Consider the following 27066-nt stretch of genomic DNA (forward strand, 5'->3'; position numbering starts at 1 on the left):
ACGGGCAGCGCCCGGAGGGGCTCCGGAGCTGTCCCCGCGCCACCCTCTGCCCTGGGCGCCCGGGCCGTGCTGGGTCTTCCCGGCGGCGGGGTGCGGGGATGCTCTTACATAACCGCTGCCCGCGTCCCGCTTTCTCCTCGCGCGCTCCGGAGGCGCGGGGTGGGAGCGCCCCGGGCGGCGCTGGGAGCCGGGCCGGCGCGGCGGGGCCCAGGCCGCCGGTGCGGGCCGCGGAGCGCGCGCGGCGGCGGGAGGAGGGCGCGGGAGGCGGCGGGGGAGGTGAAGGTCAGTGGGTGCGGAGCGCCGGATCCACACCCCCTCCTCCCGCGTCCCCTCCTTCCCTTCCTCTCCGTCCCCCTCTGACGTCGGGAGCTGGCAGCCCCGCGGGTTCCGCATTCCCGACCCCTCCCCGCCGCCCAGGGGCCGCTATATAGCCGGGGCTGATGCAACCCGTCCCGCCGCCCGGCACAGCCTGCGGGAGGGACGCTCGGCGGCCGCGACGGGGGGCGCTGGCGGCGGCGGACGCGGACGCGGACGCGGAGGCGGCGGCGGCGGCGGGGCTGGCGCCGCGGCGGCTCCCGGGCCGGGACGGGCCTGGGCACCGGGCGGAGCTCCGCGGCCGGGTGGCAGCGGCGCGGCGTGGGCACGGCGCCTGCAGCCGACCCCCGGCCCCGGGGGCGCCGCCTCCGCCCGCGGCTTCTGCACGGTGGGTGCGCGGGGCGCGGCGCGGCGGGGCGGGGCGCGCGGGCACCTGGGGCGGCCACCCCCAGCTCGGGGGCGGCCAACTCCCGGAACGCAGCCAGCCCGGCCGGGAGGTTCCCGCAGCCCCGGGGTTCGAGCTTGCAGCCAGCGGCGTCCCGGGCCGGCCCGCGACCCGGAGTCGGGGCTCCGTGCGCCCCTTCCTCCTTGCTCCCGCGCTCTGCTCCCCGGGGACTTCTGCAGGGGGGTGTCCCCTCGGGTGGCGGGGTGAGTGGGGAGAAACTGTCCCGCAGACCTAGGGCGGAGGGACTGAGAGAGGATGACAGGTCCCCCCCCCCCTCCCGCCACCTCCCCAGCGGGGAGGAAGCCCGGTTCCAGCAGGAACTGGGGGAGCGCGTGGAGCAAGCCTCGGGGCTTCCTCCCAACGAAGAGGGCTTCCCTCGGAGCGGTTGCTCGGGTGTCTGGGTGAGGAGGGGGCTTTGGGGTGGCCCGGGTCCTCTCGGGGCTCTCCGATCTCCCGCACCAGGGTTACATAAGGAGGTAAGCTTCTCTAGGTAAACCAGCCTGTCTCCTCCAGGGTGGCCGGGCCTTCCTTCTGGCCCCCTGAACTCGGGGGCTCACAGCCAGGTTTTGCATGGATCCTGAAGGAGCTGGGAAGCACTGGAGGCCTTGTCTCTCTTGCCGGGATGGAAGGGCCACCCATGGGGACGCTGATGGAGGGGCTGGTTGCAAAGGGGCCTGAGCTGACCAGATGCAAGATTGCCCAGCCTTGCCCAGCGCGTTCTCCTCCCCAGGGGAAGACCAGGCACTGGCCTGTGGCCCAACCCGTGTGCAGGGCAGATGCTCAGGTCTGCATTCTAGAAGGGCAACTTGCACTGAGAGGGTGCATAGATTCAGGATGAAATCTTGGTCCATCCTCCCCAGTTTGAGATGTCTGAGAAACTGGAAGTTGGAGCCATGTATGGGTACCTGCTTGTCCTTTAGGCCTGCTGGGAACTGTGCTTCTCCCCCCCCCCCCCCCCGTCCCCCCACTTTTACAAACCACCTCCTTCCCAAAGCTCTCACTGCCTTTCCAGCAAATCTGGCCACAGCTTGCATGGAAGGCTTATCTTTGCTTGCAGGTTTCTAGGGGAGAGTTTAAGCAGGTATCAGGTGTGAGCGTGCCTCTGAATTTTTTTTTTTTTTTAACCAGGGAAGTTCCAGGGAAGAGAAGCAAAATCTATTCTCATGTGTTTGTTTCATTTAAAGCAGGGAGGACACATTTGTCAAAGACTCTTCTGTTCCCCCTGCACTTTGGCTGTGATTCAGAGGAGCAGGCAGCCTAGAATCTTCCTGAAGAGCTGGGTGCTATGTGATTTAAAGGACAACAGGAAGGCTGGGGGTACGGGAGCCTCTGGTTTTATCTACTTTGGTTGTAGCCACCTTCAAAGAAACATGTCTATAGTGGTGGCTCTGTCCCCTTGGAAAGAATCTCATCTACTGGCATGCTTTTACAGCCACCAAGGGACATGTCTCCTATCTCCCTGGGTCTTTTGTCTTCTTCCCCACCTGTTGGCAGATGCGTGGGTACCTTTGCTAACCTATATGATCCTCTCTCTGCAGGGCCAGGCTCTCTGGGCCTTGACATGGGGTTACTTGGGTTGCAGTTCTCTCTGTATAGCTCTTTTTTCCTCTCCTAACCTTCCTGGTCTCCCTTCCACACACCCTCGTCTCTATTTTAGGCTCCACTTTGGAAAGGAAAGGCCCAACACAGATTCTAGGCTGGTCTCCTCTGTGTCCATTCAGCCTCAACTCTACTTGAGTCACCAGCCAGGGCTGAGGGCAAGCTACATTCTTTTCTGCTGCAGGATGCAGTGTGCTTTTTTTTTTTTTTTCCAATGTGAATGAATTATGTTTGAAACCAAAATGGGAGGAAGAGAAAAATAGAGTGAGTGTGCATGAGTATGTGTGTGCAAATCCCTCTATAGGCAGGGGGGGAGCAGCAGGCACATTATTTTTCCATTTTCCTTTAATTAAGGCTCTGTGGAGGTGTGTTTGAAAACAGAGGGTCTCCTATGCCTTTGAGGAGGGTGAGAACACTGTTTTGGCTTCGTCCCGGGCCATATGCAGCGTATGGTGGCCAATGAAACTGGGCCTGGCTCGTTCAGTTGCTTGTCTTGGCAGTCAGTTCCATGGCTTGTGTTACCAGCTCTGGAACTCCGGGGCTGCCAAGCTCCGTGTGCCTGTGTGTGTGTGCGTGTGTGCATATGTGTGAGTGCATGCTCTGTGTGTGTGCATGTGTGTGTGTGTGTGTGTGTGTGTGTGTGTGGTTTGGCCTCTTCAAACTCAGCAGAGACAAATGTCTTAGTGACCCAGGCTTGGAATTTTCAGTCTGTTTCCTTACACTGACTGCAGGCTGTGGGAAGCCCAGCCAGAGCCCACCGGTTTGCATTCTGTTAAGTCTGTTTTTGTGTCACAGCCCTTGGGATTCAGTAGCAGAGCTTCCCTTTCCAAAGATTTAGCTGGACAGTAGTGTTTTTAAAAAGGACCCGTGCAGCCGTCACACAGCCTGAGTATTGTGTGCCTGTTGTCAATTGCTGTCCTAAGGGGCAGGGCTGAGGTGAGGTGGGAAGAGAGGAGAGAAAGCTTGACCAATAGCAGGGCCTTTCCTCCATCTGATTCCTGGCAGTAATATCATTTATTGAGCACATACATGAGGAAGAGCACAAAGCTGTGCTTGCAAGCAGGGCCCTATGGGAAGGTGGGTTCCCCCTCCCTCTGGTCTCCAGAAAAGAGCAGAAATCTACTGGGGCACAGTTCCAGTTTCTTCTATGACTGGGAGGGTTATGTAGAGATCATGCCTGCCAGTGTCCTGTGGCTTCTCCTGACCCTGCCACCTGCCATTCATCTTCTTATGGAGGTCCTAAGAGTGGCCCTCTGCCAAGCAATGCAGGGAGCTGCAGACTGAAGGAAGCTGGCCCTCTGTTTCTGATGGCAGTGGGTAGCCAGTGAGCTATACCTCTGTATAGCTTCTGGCCCACAGGGTGCCAGAAGCCTTAGGAGAAACTGAGGCAAAGAGCAGGTGCCAAACCTCATTCAACACCTCTGTACCCAGATCTGACCTTGTAATCTTTGTTTTTATTCTGCAGTCAACTGCCAGGATGCAAGATGGCTCTCTTGTCTTCTTGGGGCTTTGAGCTGCAAAGTGGTAGAGCAGGGAATCAGTCCTCTTGGGAGATACATTTTCCTAGCTGTAGGAAGGGGGACCATTGTTAGATGGAAGCATCCAGGAGGAATCTCAAGGGGTCATCTCACATTCATGTTCCTCCAGGAAGGAAGGCCCACTGTGTCATTCCTCTCCTACTTACCACGTGCAGGCATTGTTCCAGGTGCTTTCCAAGTACTAAGGAATTTAATCCTCATGGCAGCCTTGCAGGGAGAATAACATTCTCACTCTACAGTTGAGGAAAGTGAGGCACAGAGAGCTTAGGGAACTTGCCCAGGATCACATAGCCTAGTGCTTGCTGGGCAAGTGCTCCTCCACTTGAGTCATACCCCAGGTGCTGCCTGATCATACATTTAGCTGGTCCTGCTCCTTCTGGATCTCTCTGTTTTGGATGATCACATCTGACTCCTTGACCGCAAGAAGTGGCTTTCAGTGTTCAAGTGTCCGAGTTTCATGACAGTTGGTCCTGTGTTTTGTGGGCTCTGGCCTGATACCTTTCTTTCTTTTTTTTTGCCAGTCCTGGGCCTTGGACTCAGGGCCTGAGCACTGTCCCTGGCTTCTTTTTGCTCAAGGCTAGCACTGAGCCTCTGCCACTTAAGCCACGTTTTCTATATATGTGGTGCTGGGGAATCAAACCCAGGGCTTCATGTATATGAGGCAAGCACTCTTGCCACTAGGCCATATTCCTAGGCCCAGCCTGATACCTTTCTGAGCCTCTCTGTAGACGATTGTCTTCTGCATCCCATTTCTTTCGCAGCAGTCTTCCAGGAGCCAGCTCCCAAGCCTCTCTCCTACACCCTCCACGTTTGCCTTTTGCCAACTCCCTGCTCTTGACCTCCAATCCCCCTCTCATCTCTGAAAACCTGCCCATTTGTGACCCGTTGTCACTGCTTTCACGTTCTCTTAGGACTAAGATTTGAGCCTCTAGCTGATGCACACATGTTTCCACCATTTCTTGTTGCCAGTGCAAGGCTGGCTGCTTGCCTGGAAAGCTGCTGACTCAGAGATGTCATGGCCTCTCTCTTATCTGTGGACAGGACAATTATGATGCAAGTCTTATTTGTGTTGGTACCAGAGCTTGAACTCAGGGCCTCGGCATCTCACTTAGATTTTTTTTGTTTTGTTCCTATCTGGCATTCTACCACTTGAGTCATATCTCCAGTTCCAGATTTTTCCTGGTTAGAGATAAGAGTCTTTCAGATTTGTCTGCCTGGACCTACCTCTGAACAGAGACCCTCACAGCCTCTTGAGTAGCTAGGATTACAGGTGCAATCCATCAGTACTTGGCCTGGGCACTGTCTCTGAGCTCTTTTTTGCTACTACTTTGAGCCACAGCACCACTTCCAGTTTTCTGGTGGTTAGTTGGAGATAAGAGTCTCACTGACTTTCCTGCCTGGGCTGGTTTTGAACTGCAATCCTTAATCTCAGACTCCTTAATATACAGATGTGAGCCACCAGCGCCCAGCTTGGCATTTTTTTTTTTTTTTTTGGCCAGTCCTGGGCCTTGGACTCAGGGCCTGAGCACTGTCCCTGGCTTCTTCCCGCTCAAGGCTAGCACTCTGCCACTTGAGCCACAGCGCCGCTTCTGGCCGTTTTCTGTATATGTGGTGCTGGGGAGTCGAACCTAGGGCCTCGTGTATCCGAGGCAGGCACTCTTGCCACTAGGCTATATCCCCAGCCCCCCAGCTTGGCATTTTTAAATAACCTATTTTTTTTCTTATTGCAGATGAAGTTGCTGATTATTGCACATGTATCACCCATCAAAACAAGGCTGTTGGTTCTGGATACTCTCATTAAAACAAAGACTTAAGGTGTTTTATATCTTTATATACAATAAACAAGTAGGGAAAAAGCTGAACATAAATGTCACCTCTACCTTTTTTCTTTTAGTTGAAATTAATTTTTTCTGTAAATATCTGCCAGTAGATATTTTTGGGCTAGAAATGCCTTGTGTCTTTTTCTTTTGCATGAGCAATGCAGTGCCCAACTGTGTCCCTACAAATCCCCAAGGAAGTCAGTAGAGACAGAAATGCCAGATCTTTCCGTCAAGTTTGTTCCCCTTGGCTCCATCTGGCCTATTTTCTTCAAGCTGGTTTTTCAGGGCACTGCTTCCAATCACTTATCATCTTAGACTTAACAACAGCTTAGGGTCTCCTGTGACCTTCAGGGCCCTTTGTGCCCACTTCGTGCCAGGCTTGTCGGTGCTCATCTTGGATTGTGCGTTCCCTGGCTTTTCTTCATTGACAACCTTCCTTATTCCCAGTCAGTGTCTCAGGTTGCCAAAGTCGCTTTAGATTCTAGGCCTGTATTTCAAGGTACAAGCCTCTTCTCTCCCCCCCACCCCAATTTTGACATGTTGCCAATGTTCTGAGCTTGCTCTGTAGGCATCCTGTTCTTCTTGGAGACACTCAGGGTATCTCGTGCCTTTCAGACTACCTGGGCCTTGAAAGGGGTAAAATAATAGCAAGCTAACCAGGTTCATCCCCTACAGCATTGGCTGTATAGTTCTCTTTCCCCCACAAAATTATTTCCGTGTGGAACAACCAGTCTAGGGGATGATTTCACCTCTTGTCATCTTTCCTGTGTCTTCCTGCAAGTGGCTAAGTTCCTCCTGGCTACTGCTAGTTCCCCGTGCCACCCCACCCCACCCTTTCTAGGCCTCTAAATCACATCAAATTGTTTCACTTTTCAAGTCACCAAAGTTGTCTTTCAGCCTTGGATTGCCAGCCAGCTCGTTGCAGTTAATGAGGAGCCCCTTAGAAAGGCTGCCCCCCCCCCACCAGCTCCCCACCTCTCCCTTCCCCCAGGGACAGCTGGGATGACTTTTTGCTGGTGAATGTTAGTGCTGGGGCTGTCTCTTAGGAATGGCATGTGTTAAGGACTTTGTGGTTTGTATCTGAGCAGTTAGGGGCCCCCTTGTGGGGAGGGAGGAAGGGGAGTGTTTGCTCCTACAAAGGAAGGCCTGGTGCTCCTGGATGGGGCCTGTCCTTGAGCTAGGTTCCCTGGGAGCAGGGATGGCAAGCATTTATGGGGCTACTACTCCTAGTCAGTGGCTACTGGTGAGGGGTGGCGGGAAACGTGGTCCAGTAGCAGAAAATTCATTTTAGTTTGGGAGCATTTGTTAGTTCCTCATTTATACCATCTGTAGGAAAATAAACAGAAGCTGCAAACAGAGCCTATCATTTCTGGAACAGAGCAGAGTCTGGCTTCCATCTCCCCGCCAGGGTTGGCTTAGGCCAGAAAACATACAGAAGCCTTGAAGCATTTCTCTTGGGGCCTTCTGTGGGAATGAAAAGCCTGGAGGTAAAATTATGACCCTCTAAGCTTCCAGAGCCAGAAGATCTTTACCCTCATTGCATTTTGCTTTGTCATGACTATCATTCATTCATTCAACCAGCATGTCTTTATTATGCTGTCTGTGCCAGAAATGACACTAGGCACTGGGGCCACCTGAGTGATCACTTAGCATTGCTGCCATCTGCCATCACCCTCCACTTACCAAGTGGTGGTAGGGTTGGGCCCAGGCTCAGCTTGGCTGTCTGAGAATAGTCTGCCACTGGCCCCTTTCCTGTTCTCCCAGGAGGGGTCTGAGGAGACAGGTAGCTCCCTTAGGGTGTCCCGGATTGGCAGCCTAGTGTGACAGCCATAGCCCCCTTCTGCCCCGATATCCTTCGCTCTGGATGCCACCTCAGAGAAAGATCCGGTACAGTGGCACACCTGCCTGTGTCTGGCTCCCACTCAGGCCACTGCGGGGTTATTCAGCTTATTTGTTTCTAAAGCTGGTCTCCAAGGGAGGTAGGATAGAGCCATGGTTTCTGCCTGAACCTTGGTCATTGGAAGGCACTGCCTTCTCCTGAAGCTATCAACAATGGAAATAATAATAATAATGATAGTCATTATTATTATTGTAGTAGGATCCTAAAATCCAAGGACTAGGAGTCTAGCTTTGCTCTGTCCTTGTCTGGCTATGTGACCATAGGCAAATCATTTAACCTCCTTGAGCTTCAGTTTCCTCACGTGCAAAATGAGGATGTGGTTTAGATGAGCAAATGAGTGATCCCCCTCTTCTTCCCTCCCCCAGACTGTCACTTGATGTGAATTAGTCTCAGGTCCTTTTCTGAGGTAGCCCAGGGGAAGGAAGGAAGTAGCAGGGAGAGATGAGGGGTAGGAAGGAGAGGCTGAGGCCTCCAGAGTAGGTGGAGCACAGATGAAGGAGCCCAGGACACCAGCTCTCAACGTGGGTGCAGAGGATGGTGTGGGAGGCCATCAAAGGAGGAAATGGCAGGTTCGCTGTCCAAATGTACTTTTCTTTCAACCAAGTGGTGCCCAGTGGAAGTCTTTGTGGTTTAAGGGTGCAAATCACTCACGTTTTCCCCCTCGATGCACAAAGTAGTCTTAAGACTTGGTTAGGAAACCAGTTTTCACCCCTGAAAGTGAGAAATGTGGTTTTGTACTGGTGGCCAAAATGGGCTCACCAATGAGGACTGTTGTCCCAAATGCTCAGTCTGAGAACTCAGACGAGGACAGGTGGTTGTGGGTCACCGGCCAGGGCCACTTCTTTATGAGGACAGCTCCAAAGAACATAAGCACACGAGCACACAAACTCTGCCTATCAGAAAGGAGTGGCTCTCCGGACTTCACATCGCCCCTGTCCTGCCACATACATCCTCCACGAAAAGTGACAGTGAAGATGGAAGAATAGGCCAAAGATTTCTCCTGGAGATTTCTGAGGACAGAGATGGTCCTACTTGTATGGTAGCACATAGACAGGTAGAAAGAGAGAGGGCTAATTTCCTTTCCAAGACTGGAACGCATGCGCAGTTTTTTACTCATTTGGAATTCTTACAGGGCTGCCTCAAAGCTGTCTATCTCTGATCTCCATGTTCCCAGCGCCTACTGGCTCATAGTAGTTGGCCAGCAGTTGGCTAGATGGATGATGGGTGGGTGGATTAATGGATGGATAGATGATGGGTGGCTAAGTAGATGATTAGATGGATGGGTGGTAGGTGGATGGGTAAGTGGGTAGATGGATGGACGGGTGGATGTGTGGATGAATGAGTAGGAATGCTTTGAAAGACTAGATGTGTCTGACTATTAGTAAGCAAGCATCTGTGCCTTGAAGTGACTTATTAGGAACTTTCCCCAGTAAAGGGAAGAAGCAGGGATTGCCTTGGTGTTGACCCATCTCTCCCATGTCCCTTCATCCCTTCATTTGTCTTCCCTTGTAAATCTCTGGGGTGTAGCACAGTTAGAGACTTTAGAGGAATTTTCTGGTACTAGGCTCCACTTGGAAAGCACATGCTAATGAATCCCATCTCCTTTGTCTCCATCTCTTTCTCACAGCAGACAGACAGACACACACACACACATACACTTACTCACCTCTAACTTAGGTGTGTTTTATCTTGTACTCAGGGTGGTTTCACAAGTATGCCAAATAAGATGTGTGATCAGAGGGGAGGCACCATGCCAGACCCAAAATAGCTCCCTCTTGAACAGGTGCTAAGGTGCCTGAGATTCTGCCATTACATTCAATGCCTTTAGAGGTAGTTGGTTGTCATTACAATCCAGCCCCAACAGTTTTCACTGTGTGCACCCTTGATCCAGGGGCTCTAGCCTGTCTGATGGGGGCAGATGGATTACCTTGGGGCTTGGCACAGAGCCAATGCTGAATAAATGTCACCAACAGTTGGGTTGAAAATTACATTTTTTTTAAAAAAGGGGGTAGATTAGGGATGTAACTCAGTGTTAAAAGTATTTGCCTAGCATATGTGAGGCCCTGAGTTTGATCCTCAACATTGCTAATAAAGGGTGGAGGAAGTCCTCCTAGCATTCTTGAAATGGGTGACACATTTGTGTGAGTGCACTGAGTGGGCTTCTCTATATTAGGGAGGATGCAGGAGCAGGAAGAGTGTTCCGGAGGGGAAAGGACCCTGGGGAACCCTGGTGCCCAGAGGGAAAGGTCCCAGCCAGGCCTGCCGTCATGCTGATCTCCACCCTGCTTTTTCTCACCCATTCCAGGCCAGTCTACCACTCCTGCTATGATGCCTGGGCAGATTCCAGACCCTTCTGTGACTGCGGGCTCTCTGCCAGGGCTCGGCCCCCTCACGGGACTCCCCAGCCCAGCTTTGACTGCTGAGGAGCTGAAATACGCCGACATCCGCAACATTGGGGCCATGATTGCGCCCTTGCACTTCTTGGAGGTGAAACTGGGCAAGAGGCCCCAACCCATGAAAAGTGAGGTGAGCAGCCATTACCTCAAGCGCCACCTGAGGGTCGGGATGCCTGGCTTCAGTCAGGTCCTCAATCTGGTCTGAAACAGAGTCTTGGCCCTGTTGTTCAAAGTGTGGTCTGAGGACCTGTGACATAACCGGGAAATCTCCGGCCTCCATGTGGTCTGCCAAGTCAAACTGTCTTCACATGGGGCCAGGGCAGGGAGCTGAGCCTATCTGTGCTTCTTCATATCACAATGGCAATGCAGAGTAGTGTCTGGATGATTTCTCGGGAGTGTTGGGAAAATCAGCAGAGATAATGGAAGTGTGCACGTTTGAAAAGTGAAGAAAGGGATGCCGATGATCAAGTTATCAGGAAAAGTCATTGTCATTAGTCACATATCATTGCCTCTACCTCATTTGGCTGCAGCCTGGCGCTGATAGAGGGAACTTGGACTAAGGCCTGATGTCGTCTCCCTTACCCAAGCAGCGTCTATTGCTGAGCATCACCTGCCTGAGATGGGGTTTGCAGAGGACCTACTCTCAGAGCACCTTCTTCCTCAGGTCCCTGCACCTGCCATCTCAGGAGCCTTTTGTGCACAAGGGTAGCGTTTCCCTGGGGACTGGTGATGTGCAGAAGTCCCAGCATCGCTGAGCATCAGTGCAGTGCGAGCCCCAGACACTTAATCCAGGCTGGTGATTTGTGCAAAAGCCTGGCCCAGCGAGGGCCATTTCTTTAGAGATGTAGCTAACGTTATTAGCTACATTACTACAGAGTCAGTAGTGGGCGGTGGAAAGGAAGCTGGGCAGTGGCAAATAGCAGCCACCCATCAGGTACTAATGGGCTTTGTCTGTGGGAATGTTTAGAGGCAGAGGTGACCTTCTATGGCCACCTTCCCTTCCCCACAATGGAGCTGAAGGACTGGAAGTTCTGGACAGAGGGGCTCCCAGATAGAGGCATCTGGTAGGGGCTAAATGTGCCATGCAGCTTTGGCTCAGTTTCTTCTCTCCCATAAGGATGATTAAAAAAAAAAAAGAAACTGCAAAGAGGGCTTCTGGGGCTTGGCCGTGGGGGGCAAAGTGGCCATTTACAGGCTAGATCTGGTTCTCAGATGTGTTTGGTTTGGCCTTCTCAGTGTTTTTAAAGCAACTTGAGCTAACATTTCACTTCTTAAAAATTCAATTAAAAAATAGAGGTCTGGAGGCATGGCTCAAGTGGTAGAACAGGCATCAATTTAAACAAACAAATAAACAAATGTAAAGGGAGATCCAGTCATACACACACACACACACACACACACACACATTCTCAGATAGGGCAAGGCATGGCAAGGGCTACATAGAGTAGAAAGTGCCACCTCTCTCCAGTTTGCCACAAGCTATTGGTCTTGACTTTTGTCGCTACTGGCTGTCTTTGCTTACTTCCCCCTTCCTGTGGCCCTTTGGGCTGGAGACACCTGGCTAAGGACATCATAATTGCCTACTAAAGGCTGCTCTTTGCCAGATGAGAGTTGACTGTGATTATGCTCTTTTGAGTTCACTTTGCCAGTGGCCTCTGTGCTGTTTGGAAAGTTCTGACGCTCTGCTAGTTACCTTCGTAGGCCTCTGTCTTGAAAGCATCTCTTTCTAGGTTATTCTATAGCAGAGTTGTTGTTTGAGAGCCGCTGCAGGCTTCATGTTGTTGGGCTCGGAGGCCCTGAGCAGGTTGATGAAGTGGTGTGATTTGCCTGGGCTAAGTTTTTACCTCTCCCTCCTCTTGAAAAGGCTCTGGGAAGAGCTTCTTTTTTTCTTGGGTGGTGTGGGGCGGGGGGGGGGGGGAGACCTTTATTTGGGTTGGGTATTTTTATATTTCACAGCCACCCCCTAAACTGCTGGAATATGCCCTGTACCTGATAGTGACGCTCTGTCCTCGCAGGCACCCCCAGATATGTGCCATCCAGGCCGTGAAAATATCAAGCCGTTTTTAGGGCCTATTTGCATGTCCTCTGGCTTGCTTGAACACTGCAGCACTGTGGGGGCGAAGAGGCAGATGGAGCAGAGATGGAGACTGTGCCTTGCAAGGGAAGGCCAGCTCTGCCCCGAGGACTCCCCTCCACATGCTGTCTGGGTCACAGCTGAGGAGGGGGCCAGCTCATTCGTGCAGCATCTAAAACTCAAAGTAGGTGGGGAGAGAAATTTGCAGCTGGTACGGCCATGTTCCAAAGAGCTCTTTGCATATGGCAAACTGTCTTTGATCAGTTGCCTTCCATATTGGCATTTTAGAGTAGTACAAGTTTCTTGAAAAATAATAATAATAGGAAGGTGCCCAGCTCACATGGATTAAACATTCAGTGCATATGTACCAGCCCCTGGACTGAGTGCTTACCAGACTTGATCTCATCTACTTGTTCTGTCCTGGTGTCAGGTTATCCTGCGTTAGAGAAGAGGAAGTTTGATACAACTCCAGATTACAGGGGCTAGTGGCCATGTTGGATGGGACTTGGATGGAGATGGTGAAGTTGCTGTCCTAACAGCCATATTTCCCTTGCCCAGAGCTAAGCACCATGTGTAGTACTAGCCCATTGGTGCACTACCTCCTGTATCTCATTGTCATTATTATAGTCGCATTACAGATGAGGTCCACAAGGCTAAGAGAAGTCCAAGGCCACCTGCTGGGAGCTAACCAAGCAGCCTGACTTCAGAGCCAAAGCTTGAATGGTAGGCACTGCAGCTTCCTTCCCATGTCCCTGTCTCCCTCCCAGACATCTAACCAGAGCTCTATTAGGCCAGGGAGCCCAAATAATCCTAACCCCAGAACACTTGATTATTTAAATGCCATAATCCTGTGAGCACCACCCAGCTGGAGCTTTGCTGTTCTGCAGCCTCAACATGTCCTAAGAGCTGGGGGCCAAGACGCAGCAGGCTCTGGGCTGCCCACTTTGTAGAGGCTGGTGGTCTCCTGAGCCACCTCCACACATCCAGCAAACCCATGGCAGTTCAAAGAGAATTGGAGGAATGAAGCAACGTGTTTCTGAATTCCAAAGTGCATTGTGCTGATGTTGCTACATGATATAAACTGGTTTGGGACCAACTACCGGATTGCGGTCCATCTGCTAAAAACCTACTATGTGTAAGCACTGTGCTAGGCATTAGGACTGGAGCTATGAACAAAGTAGATGGAATCTTTCCTCTCAGAGTGGCATGTTGCCAATAATAAATTTTTTTAAAAAGCAAGTCAATATGTAATATAAAAGGTGAGGTTGTGTTCAGTCCCTTGGGGACATTCTGTCTTGAGTTACGGGGTCTTTTAGAGCCTTCGCTTCTTTCTTGCCTCCCCCTTCTTCCCTTCCCCCCTTCCCAGCATTCCTTTCAGTGATGCCTCAATTTTCTCCAGATCTATCTTTACTTTCTATCCGACTCCACCACCAAGTAGTTCCTCCTGGCCTGGAGGCTCTGTCTCACCCTGCTAGGCCTTGGAATGCACGGCCCAGTTGTGGGGAGACATACATTTACTTGGCAGGTTCAGAGATGACACATCTACTTTTGAGAGTGTGGCCAGCTGTTGATTCTGGTCAGGGAGCACTGGGAGGTTTCTCCACGAGAAGTGCGTGTGCTAGGCCATCATGGCAAGGCATTTTCCTGTACAAACTCTGCTTGAGTGAGAGGACACTCTAGGGGGAGTTGTCTCGGGCCCCTTTGGAACATTGTGAAGGTCTTCACCCTTGACTTTGAATCTGTGGTGAATTAGAATCTGTAGGCCTTCGGGGGCCTGGGAAGGACTTTCCCTGTCAGCCACAGATAGGCTTCCCTTGGGCGTTCATAAAAGGGACCAAGACATTCATCCCTGTTTGAGGCTGAGCATACAACATTGCCTCAAGCCAGAGACAACGCTTTGTGCTGGGTAAACATTGGCCTAAGCTTCCTTGTATTTTAGAGACTTAAAACATAAAGGCAGCCCACCGACATTTTTAGCAAGCTTTGCATAATTGGTTTTTAATTTGTGCCTCTTTGGATTAGCATTGGCCTCCTTCCCCCTGGCTCCATGCTTTTTCTTTTCTTTCTTTTTTTTCTTTGTCTCATACTTGGTTGCCAGAGAGAGCCAATCTGTCTTTTCTTGGAACAGAATCTCCCAAACTCATCTTTGAAATCCAATGTTTCCATTTTGACCCGGTTGACACAGTGGCTTTGTTAGTCCCATTTTAAAAGTAGTTGACTAGCCGTTATGGTTGTTATTTTGAAACAATTAAATTTGAGGGAGAATTAAATTTGGCTGTGACTGGCAGTGATGAATGTGTTTGATGTTGGCCCCTGTGGTAGCTTTCATTTAACATGATAAGTATGGTCACACCTGTTGCCACCCTAGAAGGGGGCCCTTGGAGAGGAGAGGTGGTGGTTGAGATGTGCTGGATCTGAGCTGTTCTTAGTGGAAATTGAACACCTTTGAAAAGTTCAGGTTTGAAAAGTTCAGGAAGACCCGTGGCTTCCTGGTAGAGCTCTGAGACATCTGTATGTCTAAGAGATGAACTGATGAAGTAGGATTGTATCAAGACCCCCTTTTCTTTTGTACCTTTAGTGGGGCTTGAACTCAGGGCCTTGTAATCTTGCTTGGCTTTTTCATTCAAGGCTGGTGCGCTGCCACTTGAGACATACCCCCACTTCTGGCTTGTTGCTGGTTAATTGGAGATAAGAGTCTCTCAGATTTGTCTTCTGAGTTGGCTTTGAACTCAGTCCTCAGATCTCAGCCTCTTGAAGAGCTAGGATTACAGTATAATTCCTTTTTGGAAGGTGTTGATTGTGCATGTAGTGTTTATAATTGAAACGCTTGTCCCTTAGGTCTTCATTTCCTGGGAGGGTCTTTTGACTGCGCAGCCTGAGTGGTCAGAGGTACATTAGTGCTTTACAACTGTGATGGGTACAGGGCTCCTCACTGGAAGGGCTGCTTCTGGGGCCTGAGAAGAGCTTTGAGCTTGGGGGGTTAAGCCTCTTGGCTCGAATGTTGGCTCTGACACTCATTCCCAGTGTGACCTTGGACAAGTCACGGGTCCTCGTGAGCATCTGTGTCCTTGTCTGCAGAACGAGGAAACTGAACCTCAAGAGTTTCATCAGGAAGTTTCGGGGAGGCGATGTGTACCGGGATGACCTTGCCCAGAGCACGTGGTACCTGTGAGTAGCTTTTCCTGGGCAAGCACAGTTCTGCCATGCGTTGGACCTGTGGCATGGGAGTCAGAGAGGCAGCAGTCCTCCCTGTTTCTGGTTGTGCGTGCAGTTTAGAAGCAGCTGGCGTCCTGGTTCTCTTCTCACGCTGGGAGCGGGAAGGCTCATCAGCCCTCTGTTTTCCTCTCAGCTGCTTTGGGTGACCCCTTATCTTATTTCCTGTGGGGTGAAGGTCATTGCTGGGTTCCCATCAGCCATCTGGTTTTTTGGCAGCCTTAGGAAATGGCCTCTCTGGTTACTATTGGTCATTTGCTGTCCCCAGATCTACTGGCAAGATGGATTCGAAGTTGGGAAACTGAGTCTTCTCAGTTGAGGCTCACCTGATGGAACAATCTGGAACCATTCAAATGTGTCTCTTCTCTACTGTGCCCAAAAGGCACACCAAAAGTCAGCCTGGGGTTAGAGCAGGAAGGTCCAGGAGGTCATGTGGACAGATTCAGACAGGCACTGGGGGTGCTAGCAGTGATGCACTGGCCCCCTCTGGGTGTGTGCGCGCTCTCTCATATGCTGTGCTCTGCTTTGTGGCTTCGGGTCTCCCTTTAGTAAGATCCCCCTTTGTCAAGGGAGACTTTGTTGGTGTTCTAGATGATAGCTTCTCATTGTTGGCCACACAACCCCAGTTAAACCATTGGCTCTCTGCAAATAGGGCAGCAAAGCAGTGCATTTAAATAGTTTGGCTCTGGAGAGATCACTCAACATCTGAGCTTCAGTGTTTTCCCCTTGTAAAGATAGGGGAAGAAAATTAATAAAAACAAAAAATAAACAAGTCATGTGGATGTGGGTATTTGGAGGATTTTTAGTTCTATGGAAAAATTGTTCTGGTCAGCAACAAAGAAGGAGGAAGTTGTGTAGTTGGCGCCCAAACAGGAGATAAAAGAATGAAAACCAAATTATGTTGCAGACTTGACTACCAGACCTCAAGTTGTCCAAGAAGGTATGGGAAGTGGCCACGAAACAGAGCAACTGGGCTCCAGGAGCAAGGTCCTGGCTCCTGTGGAAGGGGATCTCTCCAACCAGAGAGAGAGAGAGAGAGAGAGAGAGAGAGAGAGAGAGAGAGAGAGAGAGAGCGAAAATCGCTGAAGAGCACAGTGGTCTGTCTGACTAGTGCTGCTTCAGAAGGTCTGGAAAGAGGCTGGAGCAGTAGTAGACCAGGGATGGGATACTGCGAGTGTAGCTGTTGGATTGTGAGTGAGAAGTAAACTGAGACTTGCTCAAGAACTTCCAGGGTACCAAACAGTGAAAAACATTTCTCCATTTGACTTGATGACGGGGTTTGTGTTGCTAAGTCTGATGTTTCACTCACCAATATGGACTCACTTTAGACTTCAATAAAAACAGGTTTGGGTGTTTTTGTTTTTTTTTTTCTGGAAGGAGTTTTAAAAAAAAAAATCCTTAGACGAAAACAGACATAAATCTTTATGACCTTGGATTAGACAATTTTTTAAAGATACCAAAACCACTAGCAAGAAAATTAGAAATTAGGAGGAAAAAAAAGGGACATTATCAAAATTTCAAACTTTTGTGCTTCCAGGGAAAAATATAAAAAGATAATTCACAGGAGAGAAAACGAAGAGAGTTATATTTAGTATATATAAGGAACTATTACAATTCAGTATTCAAAAGACAACCCAATTGCAAAATGGTCAAAGGATCTCTCTCTCTCCCTCTCTCCCTCTCTCTCTCTCTCACTTTCTCTCTCTTGCACTCAAGGCTTGGGCACTGTCCCTGAGCTCTTGTGCTCAAGGTTAGTGCTCTACCACTTTGAGACACAGCACCATTTCCACTTTTCTGGTGATTAATTGGAGATAAGAGTCTCATAGACTTTTCTACCTGGTCTGGCTTTGAACTCTGATCCTCAGATTTCAGCCTCCTGAGTAGCTAGGATTACAGGCATGAGCCACTGGCAGCCTAGCTCAAAGTACACATTTCCCCCCCAAGGAAAATGTATAAATGGCTAGGAAGCACATGAAAACTCTTAGGCCCTATTTGGCTATCAAGGACATTCAACTCAAAATGATGTGATGCAACACTAGGATGACTGTGAGGATAAAGAGCCAGAAACAAATATTGATGAGGATGAAGACAAGTTGTAATCAACAACTACTAGTGAGAGTGTGAACTGGAAAACAGTTTGGCAGTTTCCTCAAAAGGCCAAAACATACATTTAAGTCTCAGGAATTCCACTCTGATGTGTATGCCCAATAGCAAGGAAAACATGGCCGCATAAAAATGTGGAATTTATGGAATATTCATAAAGCCCTAAAGTAGAAACAACCCAAATGCCTATCAATGGAAGAATGGACAAATAGAATATGCTATGTCTTTTCAGTGGAATATTATTTGGCCATGAAAGGAATAAAGTTCTGATGTTTGTTACTCATGGGTGAACCTTGGAAACAGTATCCTGTGTGCAAGTAGCCTGCTAAAGAGCACTGCAGACTGCATGATTCCCCGGGTACAGAAGTTACAGAATAGGCAAATCCAGAGAGACAGAAAATAGGACTGGGACTCTGGGTTGCATAGGTTTAGGCCTAGGGAGATAGGAGGAATGGGGAATGTGCAAAGCATTGTGGATGAGATAAAGCATTCTAAACTTGATTATACCAATACTAACACAGCTCAGTAGATATACTAAAAACTGTTGAGTTGTATAGTGTAGTGGTGAATTATAGGATATGTATGAATTTTATGTCAATGAAACTATTAAAAGCAAAAACGAGTAGCCTCTTCTTTGAAGGGGCTGAGGAAGGCTAAAAGGGATGATGCAAAGCCACGTACCAGTGACTCACACCTGTAATTCTAGCCACTCAGGAGGCTGAGATCTGAGGATCAAAGTTTGAGGCCAGCCTGGGCAGAAAATTCCATGAGACTCTTACCTCCAATTAGCAACCCCAAATCCTGGAGGTGGAGCTGTTGCTCAAGTGGTAGAGCACTAGCCTTGAGTACAAAAGCTCAGGGACAGTAGCCAGGCTTTGAGTTCAGTCCCAGGACTGGCGCATGCACACAGACACACAGATGATGCAACCAGTTGCCCAGCATGGTAGCAGTGCACCAGAATTAGTAGCTATAGCTCTTAAATCCCCCTTTAAGACTAATAACAAGGAAGAAGTTGGGAGCTAGTTAGGGTCTTTTTGTTCTTTTCTTTTCCAAATCCTTCCTTTTTATTGTTTGGAACCAGCCATCCAGAAACAAGAGAAGACTGGCAGGATTTTGTATCGATTTCAGAGGAACTAGGTCAGCTTACAGATTGCTTTTGCAGGTATCTCCTCTGATCAGCTCCACTACCCTGGGGGGAAGGTGTTAGTGGTGCCATTTAGTTGTCAACTGAGGCTCAGGGAGATTGTCATCTGCCAGGGCCTATTTTTAAATCGTAATTTTATTTAAAAGAAAGAAAGATCCACACACATAATATTAGTTACCCCATCTCACACCTCGGAGAGCACTACCAAGGTGCCAACCTGACACTAGGTTGTTCTGGTTTTTTGTGAACTTCAGAACAAAGCCCTTCCCACTGTGTGTCTAGCTGCTGAGCATGCTAAGAGTACAATGAAGCTGACAAAGCATTCTCTCCCTCTCTGCTCATCTATCTACCTACCTTTTATAACTAATTGCTGATCTGCCTGTCCAAGGAACACAGAACAACAACAATAATTTGCATCCCAAGGCTTCCAAAAAATCAACCACCACTCCATATAACCTCCAAGCTCAAAGCTTTGCATCAATAGACTATGTCTTGGAGTCAAAAGTGGAAGGCCATGCCTGTAGTCTCAGCATTCAGGAGGCTGATGCAAGAGGATCTGGAGTTCCAGGCCTGTCTGAACTACACAGAAGGTCTTATCTGTAAAACAAACTGCCTGGTGCTGGTGGCTCACTCCTGTAATCCTAGCTACTCAGGAGGCTGAGGTCTGAGGATCGCAGTTTAAAGCCACACTGGGCAGGAAAGTCTGTGAGACTCTTATTTCCAATTGACCACCCCCAAATTGGAAGTGAAGCTTTGTCTCAAAGTGGTAACCTGATGTAAAAAGAGCTCAGGGATAGTTTCCAGGTCCTGAGTTCAAGACCCGTTACGGACAAGAAAAAGGGAAGGAAACAAGTTGCTCTTCTCATTTGAAGTGACTATAATAACCATGTAAGAGTAATGTAAGCTCTTCAAGATATTTTAATCTAAATTTAATATTTTGTGGTATCATTTGAATGAGAGACTGCTGCTGCAAAAACGTAAAATCTACTGTTTTATGTCTGCACTTCTCAAACTGGGGTCCATAGCCTGTGACCCTAGCATCTGAGCATGTTAGAAATGCAATCTTGGGTTTGAGACTTGGGTGGCTCACACCTGTAATCACAGCTACTCAGAAGGATTGTGGTTTCAAGGCCTGTCAGGGCAGAAAGTTAGCAAGACCTCATCTCAACAAAACAAGCCAACATAATGGCACATGTTGTAATTCCTACTTCGGGAGGTGTGTATGTGTGTGTGTGGGGTGTGTGTGTGTGTGTGTGTGTGTGTGTGTGTGTCTATGTGTGTCCAGGAGGGTCACTGTCTGAGGCTGCCCTAGGCAAAAATTACAAGACTCTGAAAAAAGAAGTCACTAAAGAGCAAAAAGTGCTAGAGGCATGTCTAAAGTGGTGGAGCCAGTTCTTAGCAAGTAGAAGGACAATACTGGTGTGGGGGGGAGGGGGAGATAAAAGGAAAAAGAAAGAAAGAAATGTGGTCTTGGGTTTTGGGTTTTGTCTTAAATCTACCCTCTATTGAGGATGAGACGAGGCCCAGAAATTCTTTTTTTTTTTTTTTTTTTTTTTTTTGGCCAGTCCTGGGCCTTGGACTCAGGGCCTGAGCGCTGTCCCTGGCTTCTTCCTGCTCAAGGCTAGCACTCTGCCACTTGAGCCACAGCGCCGCTTCTGGCCGTTTTCTGTATATGTGGTGCTGGGGAATCAAACCTAGGGCCTCGTGTATCCGAGGCAGGCACTCTTGCCACTAGGCTATATCCCCAGCCCCAGAAATTCTTGATTTGAGGAGATTCTGATGGGTTCAGAGCGTGTGGATGATCTTGTCAGTCATGCCTTCCAGTCTGATGGACAAAGATCCTACCTGAAAATGGCTGCAAAGATCTAAAACCACATTTTTCACCAAATCCCATGTCCCTGAGTCAGGGGGTAGGGATGGGGGGTGGTTCCCTCTGAGTCAGTGGTTCCAAACCAGTTTTTCCATGTCTTAAGCTCTTTGACGTGGCATTGCCAAGTTCCGTGGCCTAAGAGACCGGAAGCTGATGGTCTGGTCAAAAACTGCAAGAATCTGGTAAACTGCTCTGATGCCACAGGAACTCAAGTCTGCTGTTGTTCCTGCCTAAGAATGGGGGAGTCGCTCTGTGCCCCTGACCAGGGGGAGTAGTCTGTCCCACCTGATCTGCCTTAGAATGGCCAAGCTCTTCTGGAGCTTCCATTGTATCTAGATCCTTACATCCATCGTTCCCGATAAATACACTCTCCCAACCTCCAGGTCAGGGTTCCAGGTTGTGCACACAGGCCCTGTCCCTGGCTGGGGTTTTTCTTAGCTGGTGGTCAGGACCTTCCATGCAGAGGTCACCATTCTGCTGGGCAATCTGTCATTTTTCTATGCTTTGTGCCTGAAAGGAACTGGCTGAAATGCTCGTGTTAGCTGCACGCCTGCATACAAATGAAGCAGAACTGCCTTCGTGGAGAATAATTAAGCCAAGGACCTTGTTTTTCACCTTCATGATGAAAGACAAATCACTTTCAAAGGCTTTAATGGGTTGGCAATTGAAATGGTCTTCTACTTTGGCCAGCGCAGGCTTTCAGAACAGCCCTGCTCATAAATATTCTCCACAACGACTACATTTTCCTTTAATTGTACATCATGGTTTTGCAGGAGCTCAGATCTCCATTTTTTTTTGACTCAGTGTAATCCAGGCATTGTATACCATGTGCTGTTGTTGCTAAAGAATCTGTTTTCACTGGATTATTTGCCTTTTGAGAAGAAAATGGGATTTTCCTTACAGAATGTGTGCTGTCTCCTCTCCTTGGGAGTGGTAAGTGTATTGGTTGGGGGTCTCTCTCTCTCTCTCTCTCTCTCTCTCTCTCTCTCTCTCTCTCTCTCTCTCTCTCTCTCTGATGCCAATAATGGGGTTTGAGCTCAGGACTTTGAGCTCTTGCTTAACTTCTACCCCTTCACCTCCTCAAGCTTGGTACTCTACCACTTGAGCCGTACCTCCACTTCTGGCTTTTTGCTAGTTAGTTGAAGGCAAGAGTCTCTTGGATTTGTTTGCCAGGCTAGCTTTAAACTGGGATCTCAGATCTCTGCCTCTTGAGTAGCTAGGAATATAGGTGTGAGCCGTTGGCTTCTAGCTCATCTTTTGAAGTGACTACCAATTGGGCAAGAAGATAGATTATGGCCTAGGAGGACCCAAGACCCCACTGAGCTAAATAGAAAAGGAGCCTGAAACAGACCCATTTCCACAGAAGTCTTTCTTCTCCAGATAGCTCTTCTCCAGCACAAGCTTTTCAGGTTATCATTGTCTAGAATTCTTGCCCATGTTATGGTTTGTGCCTGGGCCAAGGTGGTTGTTCCTGCAACTCTTGCCATTTTGCACAAGCAGTATTTGCCCTTTCCCTCACAGGACTGTGGGCAAATGGGTGTCACTCTGTCCAGTCAGCTTCTTGAACCCTTGATCCAACCCAACACTGCCTTTCCTTAGCCCTGGAAGCCGGCTGTTCTCCACTGCTTTTTGAGAGACTAGCCTGTCTCTATCTGCGCATATAAACCACACCTGGCACCTACTGTTTTTTTTTTTTTTTTTTGCCAGTCCTGGGCCTTGGACTCAGGGCCTGAGCACTGTCCCTGGCTTCTTCCCGCTCAAGGCTAGCACTCTGCCATTTGAGCCACAGCGCCGCTTCTGGCCGTTTTCTGTATATGTGGTGCTGGGGAATCGAACCTAGGGCCTCGTGTATCCGAAGCAGGCACTCTTGCCACTAGGCTATATCCCCAGCCCCGGCACCTACTGTTTTATAGATTCTTAAGAAAATCCAGAAGGTTATTCCTGTGGACAAGGAGGCTTGGAGGGTGGTGGTATCAAGGTCAGAAAAATGCTTCAACTTGCTGAGATTTGGGGAGACAGAGAGATCGACTTGGAGAGAAGCACAGGCAGGCCCTGAGGACACTGAGAGCACAGGACGGCAGGCCTTTGGTACACAAAGAAGACATCCCTGTCTTCTCCCAGAAAGCAGTGATGTTCTGGCTGGTTCTACCCTGGGACTCACCACTGCCACCAGCCTGGAGAACTTGGCAGGTGATTCTCCTCCTCTGAACCTGGCCTTCTGGTGATGCTGTGAGGATGTGGGATTTCTAGTCTTGGCAGCTCAGGAGCCATGGGGTGGGGTTTGGTTTGCAATCCTGCTTCTCTCCACGATGTCCTGCAGATGCCCGGAGCACTGAATAAGGGACCTTATCTACTGCACGGAGCCTGAGAGCTGCCAGCCACTTGGGCAGGTCCTTCTCAGTCTTCACCTGGTGGGGGCCAAGAGGTTTTGAATGAGCACTGCTCCAGTGTGTGGGTTTGTTCATAGGTGAATGTGTTTGGCATTGTTGTGGCAATGGGGTGGGGTGGGGGCGGGGACGCAGCTGGAGCAGACCGCAAGAGCACAGGGCTTAGAGTCAAAACCTTGGGTTCTTGTTCAGGTCACCCGCTCTGGGGATCAGGTCTTTCCTCTCCCTGTAGCAAACATTTAGTAAGCCCTGCTGATTGCCATCAACTCTGCACTGTACAGGGACACACAAAAGTCAGAGAGACGAGGGCTTTGTCTTCAGAGCTCACAGTTTTGTGGAGAATACAAGAGAAAGAGGGTAGAGTACCTCTCGCAGTGGGGGACATGTTCAGAGTTTGATGGTGCCCAGGGACATCTCAGTCTGGAGGGTGTGACATCAGGAGGACTTCCTGTGGGAGAGGATACTCCAGCTGAGTGTCAGGAGACATGACAAACAAGCCGGGGGGCGGGGGGGGGGGCATGCAGACCTTGGAAGCATGAGGCAGAACCAAGCTCGGGGACTGAGTGCAGGGTTGGTGCAGACAGCAGGAGAGGCAAGGCCACAGGTAATCTGTGATGTCCTAAGCATCTTGGGCTTTATCCTGGAGGCACGAAGGGCCACCACTACCTGTAACTGGTCCTGTTTACATTTTAGAAAGCTCCCTGCAATGGCTGGGCAGGAGGACAGTCATGTGAGAGATCTCCTAGCATGTTGTCTCAAAGGTCCAGTGGAGGAGAGACATGAGGGGCGAGGCGGGTTTGGAAGGTGGCATTGGGGATGGACAGTGGGGTCCAAAACTGAGCAGGATTTAGGGTATGGCACGAATAGCCTGTACGTTCAAAGTTGGAGATGGGAAGGAAGGCAAGGGTGGTGCCCGGGTTCCTAGCTCTAAGGGACAGGTGCTGTGGCTCTAAGTGCTTGGAAGAGCTCATTTCGGTCACTAAGAGTTTGTGACAAAAACTTTTGTTCCCCCCCTTCCCACTTCCCCCAGTATCAAGATTTGAACTCAGGCTTGCTGAATTTTGCTTGCTTGGCTAGGGCTCCACCAGTGGAGACATATAGCCAGCCTGACTCTTTGCTGATTGGCTTTGAACTGTAGTCCTCCAGATTAGCTAGAATGATAGATGTGATCCTCTGGTGACCAGCTGAGATCTGCATTTCTAATACACACTCAGGTGGTGCAGCTGGCTCTAAAACCATCCTCAGGAACTCATTCTCTTGAGGAGCTAGGATTACAGGCATGAGTCACGGGACTCACACCATACATGGAACCTTCACTAAAGGGCGCAGGGGGACAGCATTCTCTCAGCCTGCTTCTACTCATGACTATCAGGCCCACATCACCTTGAGAGCTGATGAACAAATGAAAGCCCAGGGTAGTGAAGAGTTCTGGAAAGGTTTTGAATCCAGCCGGGCAGAAGGCGGCCCGCTGTCATGGAATCAAATGTGTCTTTTCCCTATGTAGTGCCTCAGGCTGACCTTCACCTTTGCAAACCTCATTTGCTCTCTGGTAAGATGAGCTCCTAAGGGGAGAGTTCGAAGGCCACGGAGAAGCAGGGCTGTGGTAATAATTAAAGTTGACCCGAAGGCCCCGAAAGGTGAGCTGATTGACCCAAGGTACCAGAGCGGGAAACTGTGATGCTAGAGCCCCGGGCTGTAGATGACAGCCCCTGCTGGGACCTGGTGTGGCCCGAGGCCGGACATTAGCAGTCATGGGTCGGTGCAGTCTGCAGATGTGTTGTGTTTGGCACACACCATGTTCCTTTCAGAATGGAATTAGCTGGCAACATGAAAAAAAGGTGGGGGGGGGACATTTTACTTTAAAACTTCAGCTAGTCTTGAAAACTTGAAGATTTGAGTCCCCTGAGCCTGAATGGCTGGGGCTAGGGACGGAGTCAGGGTACCTCCTCCTTCAGGAGACAGCCCAGCCCCATCCAGACACTAAGGGCTACTTACTCCCAGCCCCAGCCTTAGTCTCACCATGTGTCTCAAATTTGCTTTTAAGCACCGGCCACTGGACACTGAAGCAGCTGAGGTCCAGACCTTGGCCATTTAAGTGAGAAGGGCTGGCTGGAGGGAAGAGGTGCTGGGCAGACAGTCGCCAGTAACAGCCCCAGAGGAGGTACTGGGGGGCAGGGAGAGCCTGGCCCCAAGACTGCTACAGGTCAAGGAGGGTATTGGGCCACAGCCCCAGGATTTCCACATTCCTCCCTGCTGGAGGCAGAGCCGGCTGTGGGCCCAGCAGAGGCCTCACCCCCCACCCCACCCCTTCTACTGCCCTACTTTGTTGTTGGGGAGAGTGGGGAGGGACCACAGCCCCTGGCTCTGCAGCAGCCTGTTTATGTGGGGGAATGTCTGGTATGTTTGGCATTCGGGTGTTTACTTCCCAGGGTGCTCATGGGTCCCTGGTGTTGAAATGTGGCGCCTCCTTGTGGGGCTTAGGAGGGGTCTTGTGGGCCTAGCTGGTGGCTCTAGGCCCAGAGCTAGATTTGGAGCCTGCAGAGCTGTTCCACCCTACCTCTTCCTTTCTCCGGCTCTCCTCTCTGTGCCATATTCTGCCAAAGAGGGAGGCTGAGTGTGCCCCGGGAACCACAGCTGCCTAACTGCTGCCTGGGAAGGCGGGCAGAGGAACTGCATCTGCAGAACCCTTGTTACGCTCCAGGCCTGGGCTGGGGTTCTGTTTTCCGTGAGGAATGGAGGCTCCGAGAGACCAAGTCGCTTACCCAGGCATGCACAGCCAGTCTACAGCGGCGTTTCTGGGAGGAACTCAGTCCTTGAAGACCTCAAAGCCCGCACGGACAGCACAGCGTGTCAGGGATCTGTGGAGGCTGCAGTTCACAGTTTGAGATGAAGCCCTTTGTCCCCCCTCGGCTGCTGTAGTGACTGCTGGGCTGGTTCCCATCTCTACCTGCTGCCTGTTCTGACGCTCTTTTGGGTGGGTTTGGTTTTTTGTTTTTTTTTTAATCAGTAATGAGACTTGAACTTGGGGCCTGGGTGCTGTCCCTGAGCTCTGTTGCTCAAAGCTAGTGCTCTACCACTTAAAGCCACAGTGCTACTTCTGGTTTTCTAGTGGTTAATTGGAAATAAGAATCTGTTTTCTGCCTAGGCTGGCTTTGAACCTCCATCCTCAGATCTCAACCTCCTGAGTAGCTAGGATTACGGATGTGAGCCACCGGTGTTGGGCTTGATGATCTTTCCTCTCAGTGCTTTGTACATGTGAGAGTTTCTGTATTTCCATGCCTGGGGTTGACCATGTCATTTCTTTCTCTGTCTCTTGGTGGATCTCACAAGGTGTCATTATGAAAATGGTTATGAAATGTCGCAATTCAAAGTCATACGTGGGCTACTGTTGCCACCGTGGCAGAGTTGTGTGACCTGCAGATGGGACCTGAGAAAGAAGACTAAGAGTGAGAGAAGCCAGGGAGGCCTCTTCCTTTAACCACATAGCTTAAATGTTCCATGTCTGTGTTCATTGTGCAATGACCCCCCCCTTTTCCCCCCCTTCTTTTTTTGTGTCAGTTCTGGAGCTTGTACTCAGGTCCTGGGCACTGTCCCTGAGCTATTTTAGTTCAAATCTAGTACTCTCCCGCTTGAGTTACAGCTCCACTTCTGGCTTTTTGGTAGTTAATTGGAGATAAGAGTCTCACAGACTTTCCTTTCAGCTCTCAGTTCCCTGAGTAGCTAGGATTACAGGCAGCAGCCACTGGCACCTTTGAACTTAGAAAGACCCAGAAAGGAAAAAGCTATTTTCACTTGTAATTATTGTTGGAAAATTCTGCTGTTGACTTACGTTCCCATCATGAGGATACAGCTGGAAAGGCATGGGGGTAGTGTTATCTGGGAGGGTGATACACACAGACAACTGCCTTTCAGAGATCAAGAGCATTTGGGTCTTGAGATTAGAGGACTTGAGTTGGAATTCTGAGCTGTCTGACCATCCCCCCTGCTTTGATAGACTATAACTCTGCTGGATCTTTCACTGACATGGAGAAATAAATGGTCTTCATCCCCAGTGAAGGCCCATTCTGTGTCCTGCCCAGCGCTCATGGCTGGGTGGTAGCAGTGAGGATAGATGAAGATATTTCTGTAAATAGATGAACTATAAATAGACTGAGCAACATTCTCTAAGGGAGACTGACAAACGACAGGCAGATGTATACGTGAAAAATGTTAAGTGCAATTAGTGCAAAGCACCTGGAAAGCAGTCAATCGGAGGATGCTAA

The 27066-nt window shown here is 49.9% G+C and overlaps 1 protein-coding gene and 1 long non-coding RNA gene across 3 annotated transcripts in view; one reads left to right on the forward strand and one right to left on the reverse strand.

Moving 5' to 3' along the window:
* The first annotated feature begins 572 nt into the window (after positions 1-572).
* Positions 573-27066, forward strand: part of Jdp2 (Jun dimerization protein 2) — a 39130-nt gene continuing 12636 nt past the window's right edge. Inside the window, exons 1-2 of one of the 2 annotated variants that reach the window (XM_048362314.1) lie at positions 573-703; positions 9923-10143. In XM_048362314.1, the coding sequence (XP_048218271.1) occupies positions 9943-10143 (201 nt within the window). In that variant the 5' untranslated portion in view covers positions 573-703; positions 9923-9942. Of the gene's footprint in view, positions 704-5649; positions 5713-9922; positions 10144-27066 lie in introns of those variants that run through there. The other variant, XM_048362313.1, reaches the window with a different exon arrangement.
* LOC125363235 lies at positions 21319-22795 on the reverse strand. Its single transcript, XR_007213196.1, has 3 exons — positions 22317-22795; positions 22004-22095; positions 21319-21791 (listed from the first exon to the last, which is right to left on the reverse strand). It is a non-coding gene; the product is annotated as an uncharacterized LOC125363235 (long non-coding RNA).

The sequence above is a fragment of the Perognathus longimembris genome, chromosome 14, assembly GCF_023159225.1.
Source record: "Perognathus longimembris pacificus isolate PPM17 chromosome 14, ASM2315922v1, whole genome shotgun sequence".
Lineage (NCBI taxonomy): Eukaryota > Metazoa > Chordata > Mammalia > Rodentia > Heteromyidae > Perognathus > Perognathus longimembris.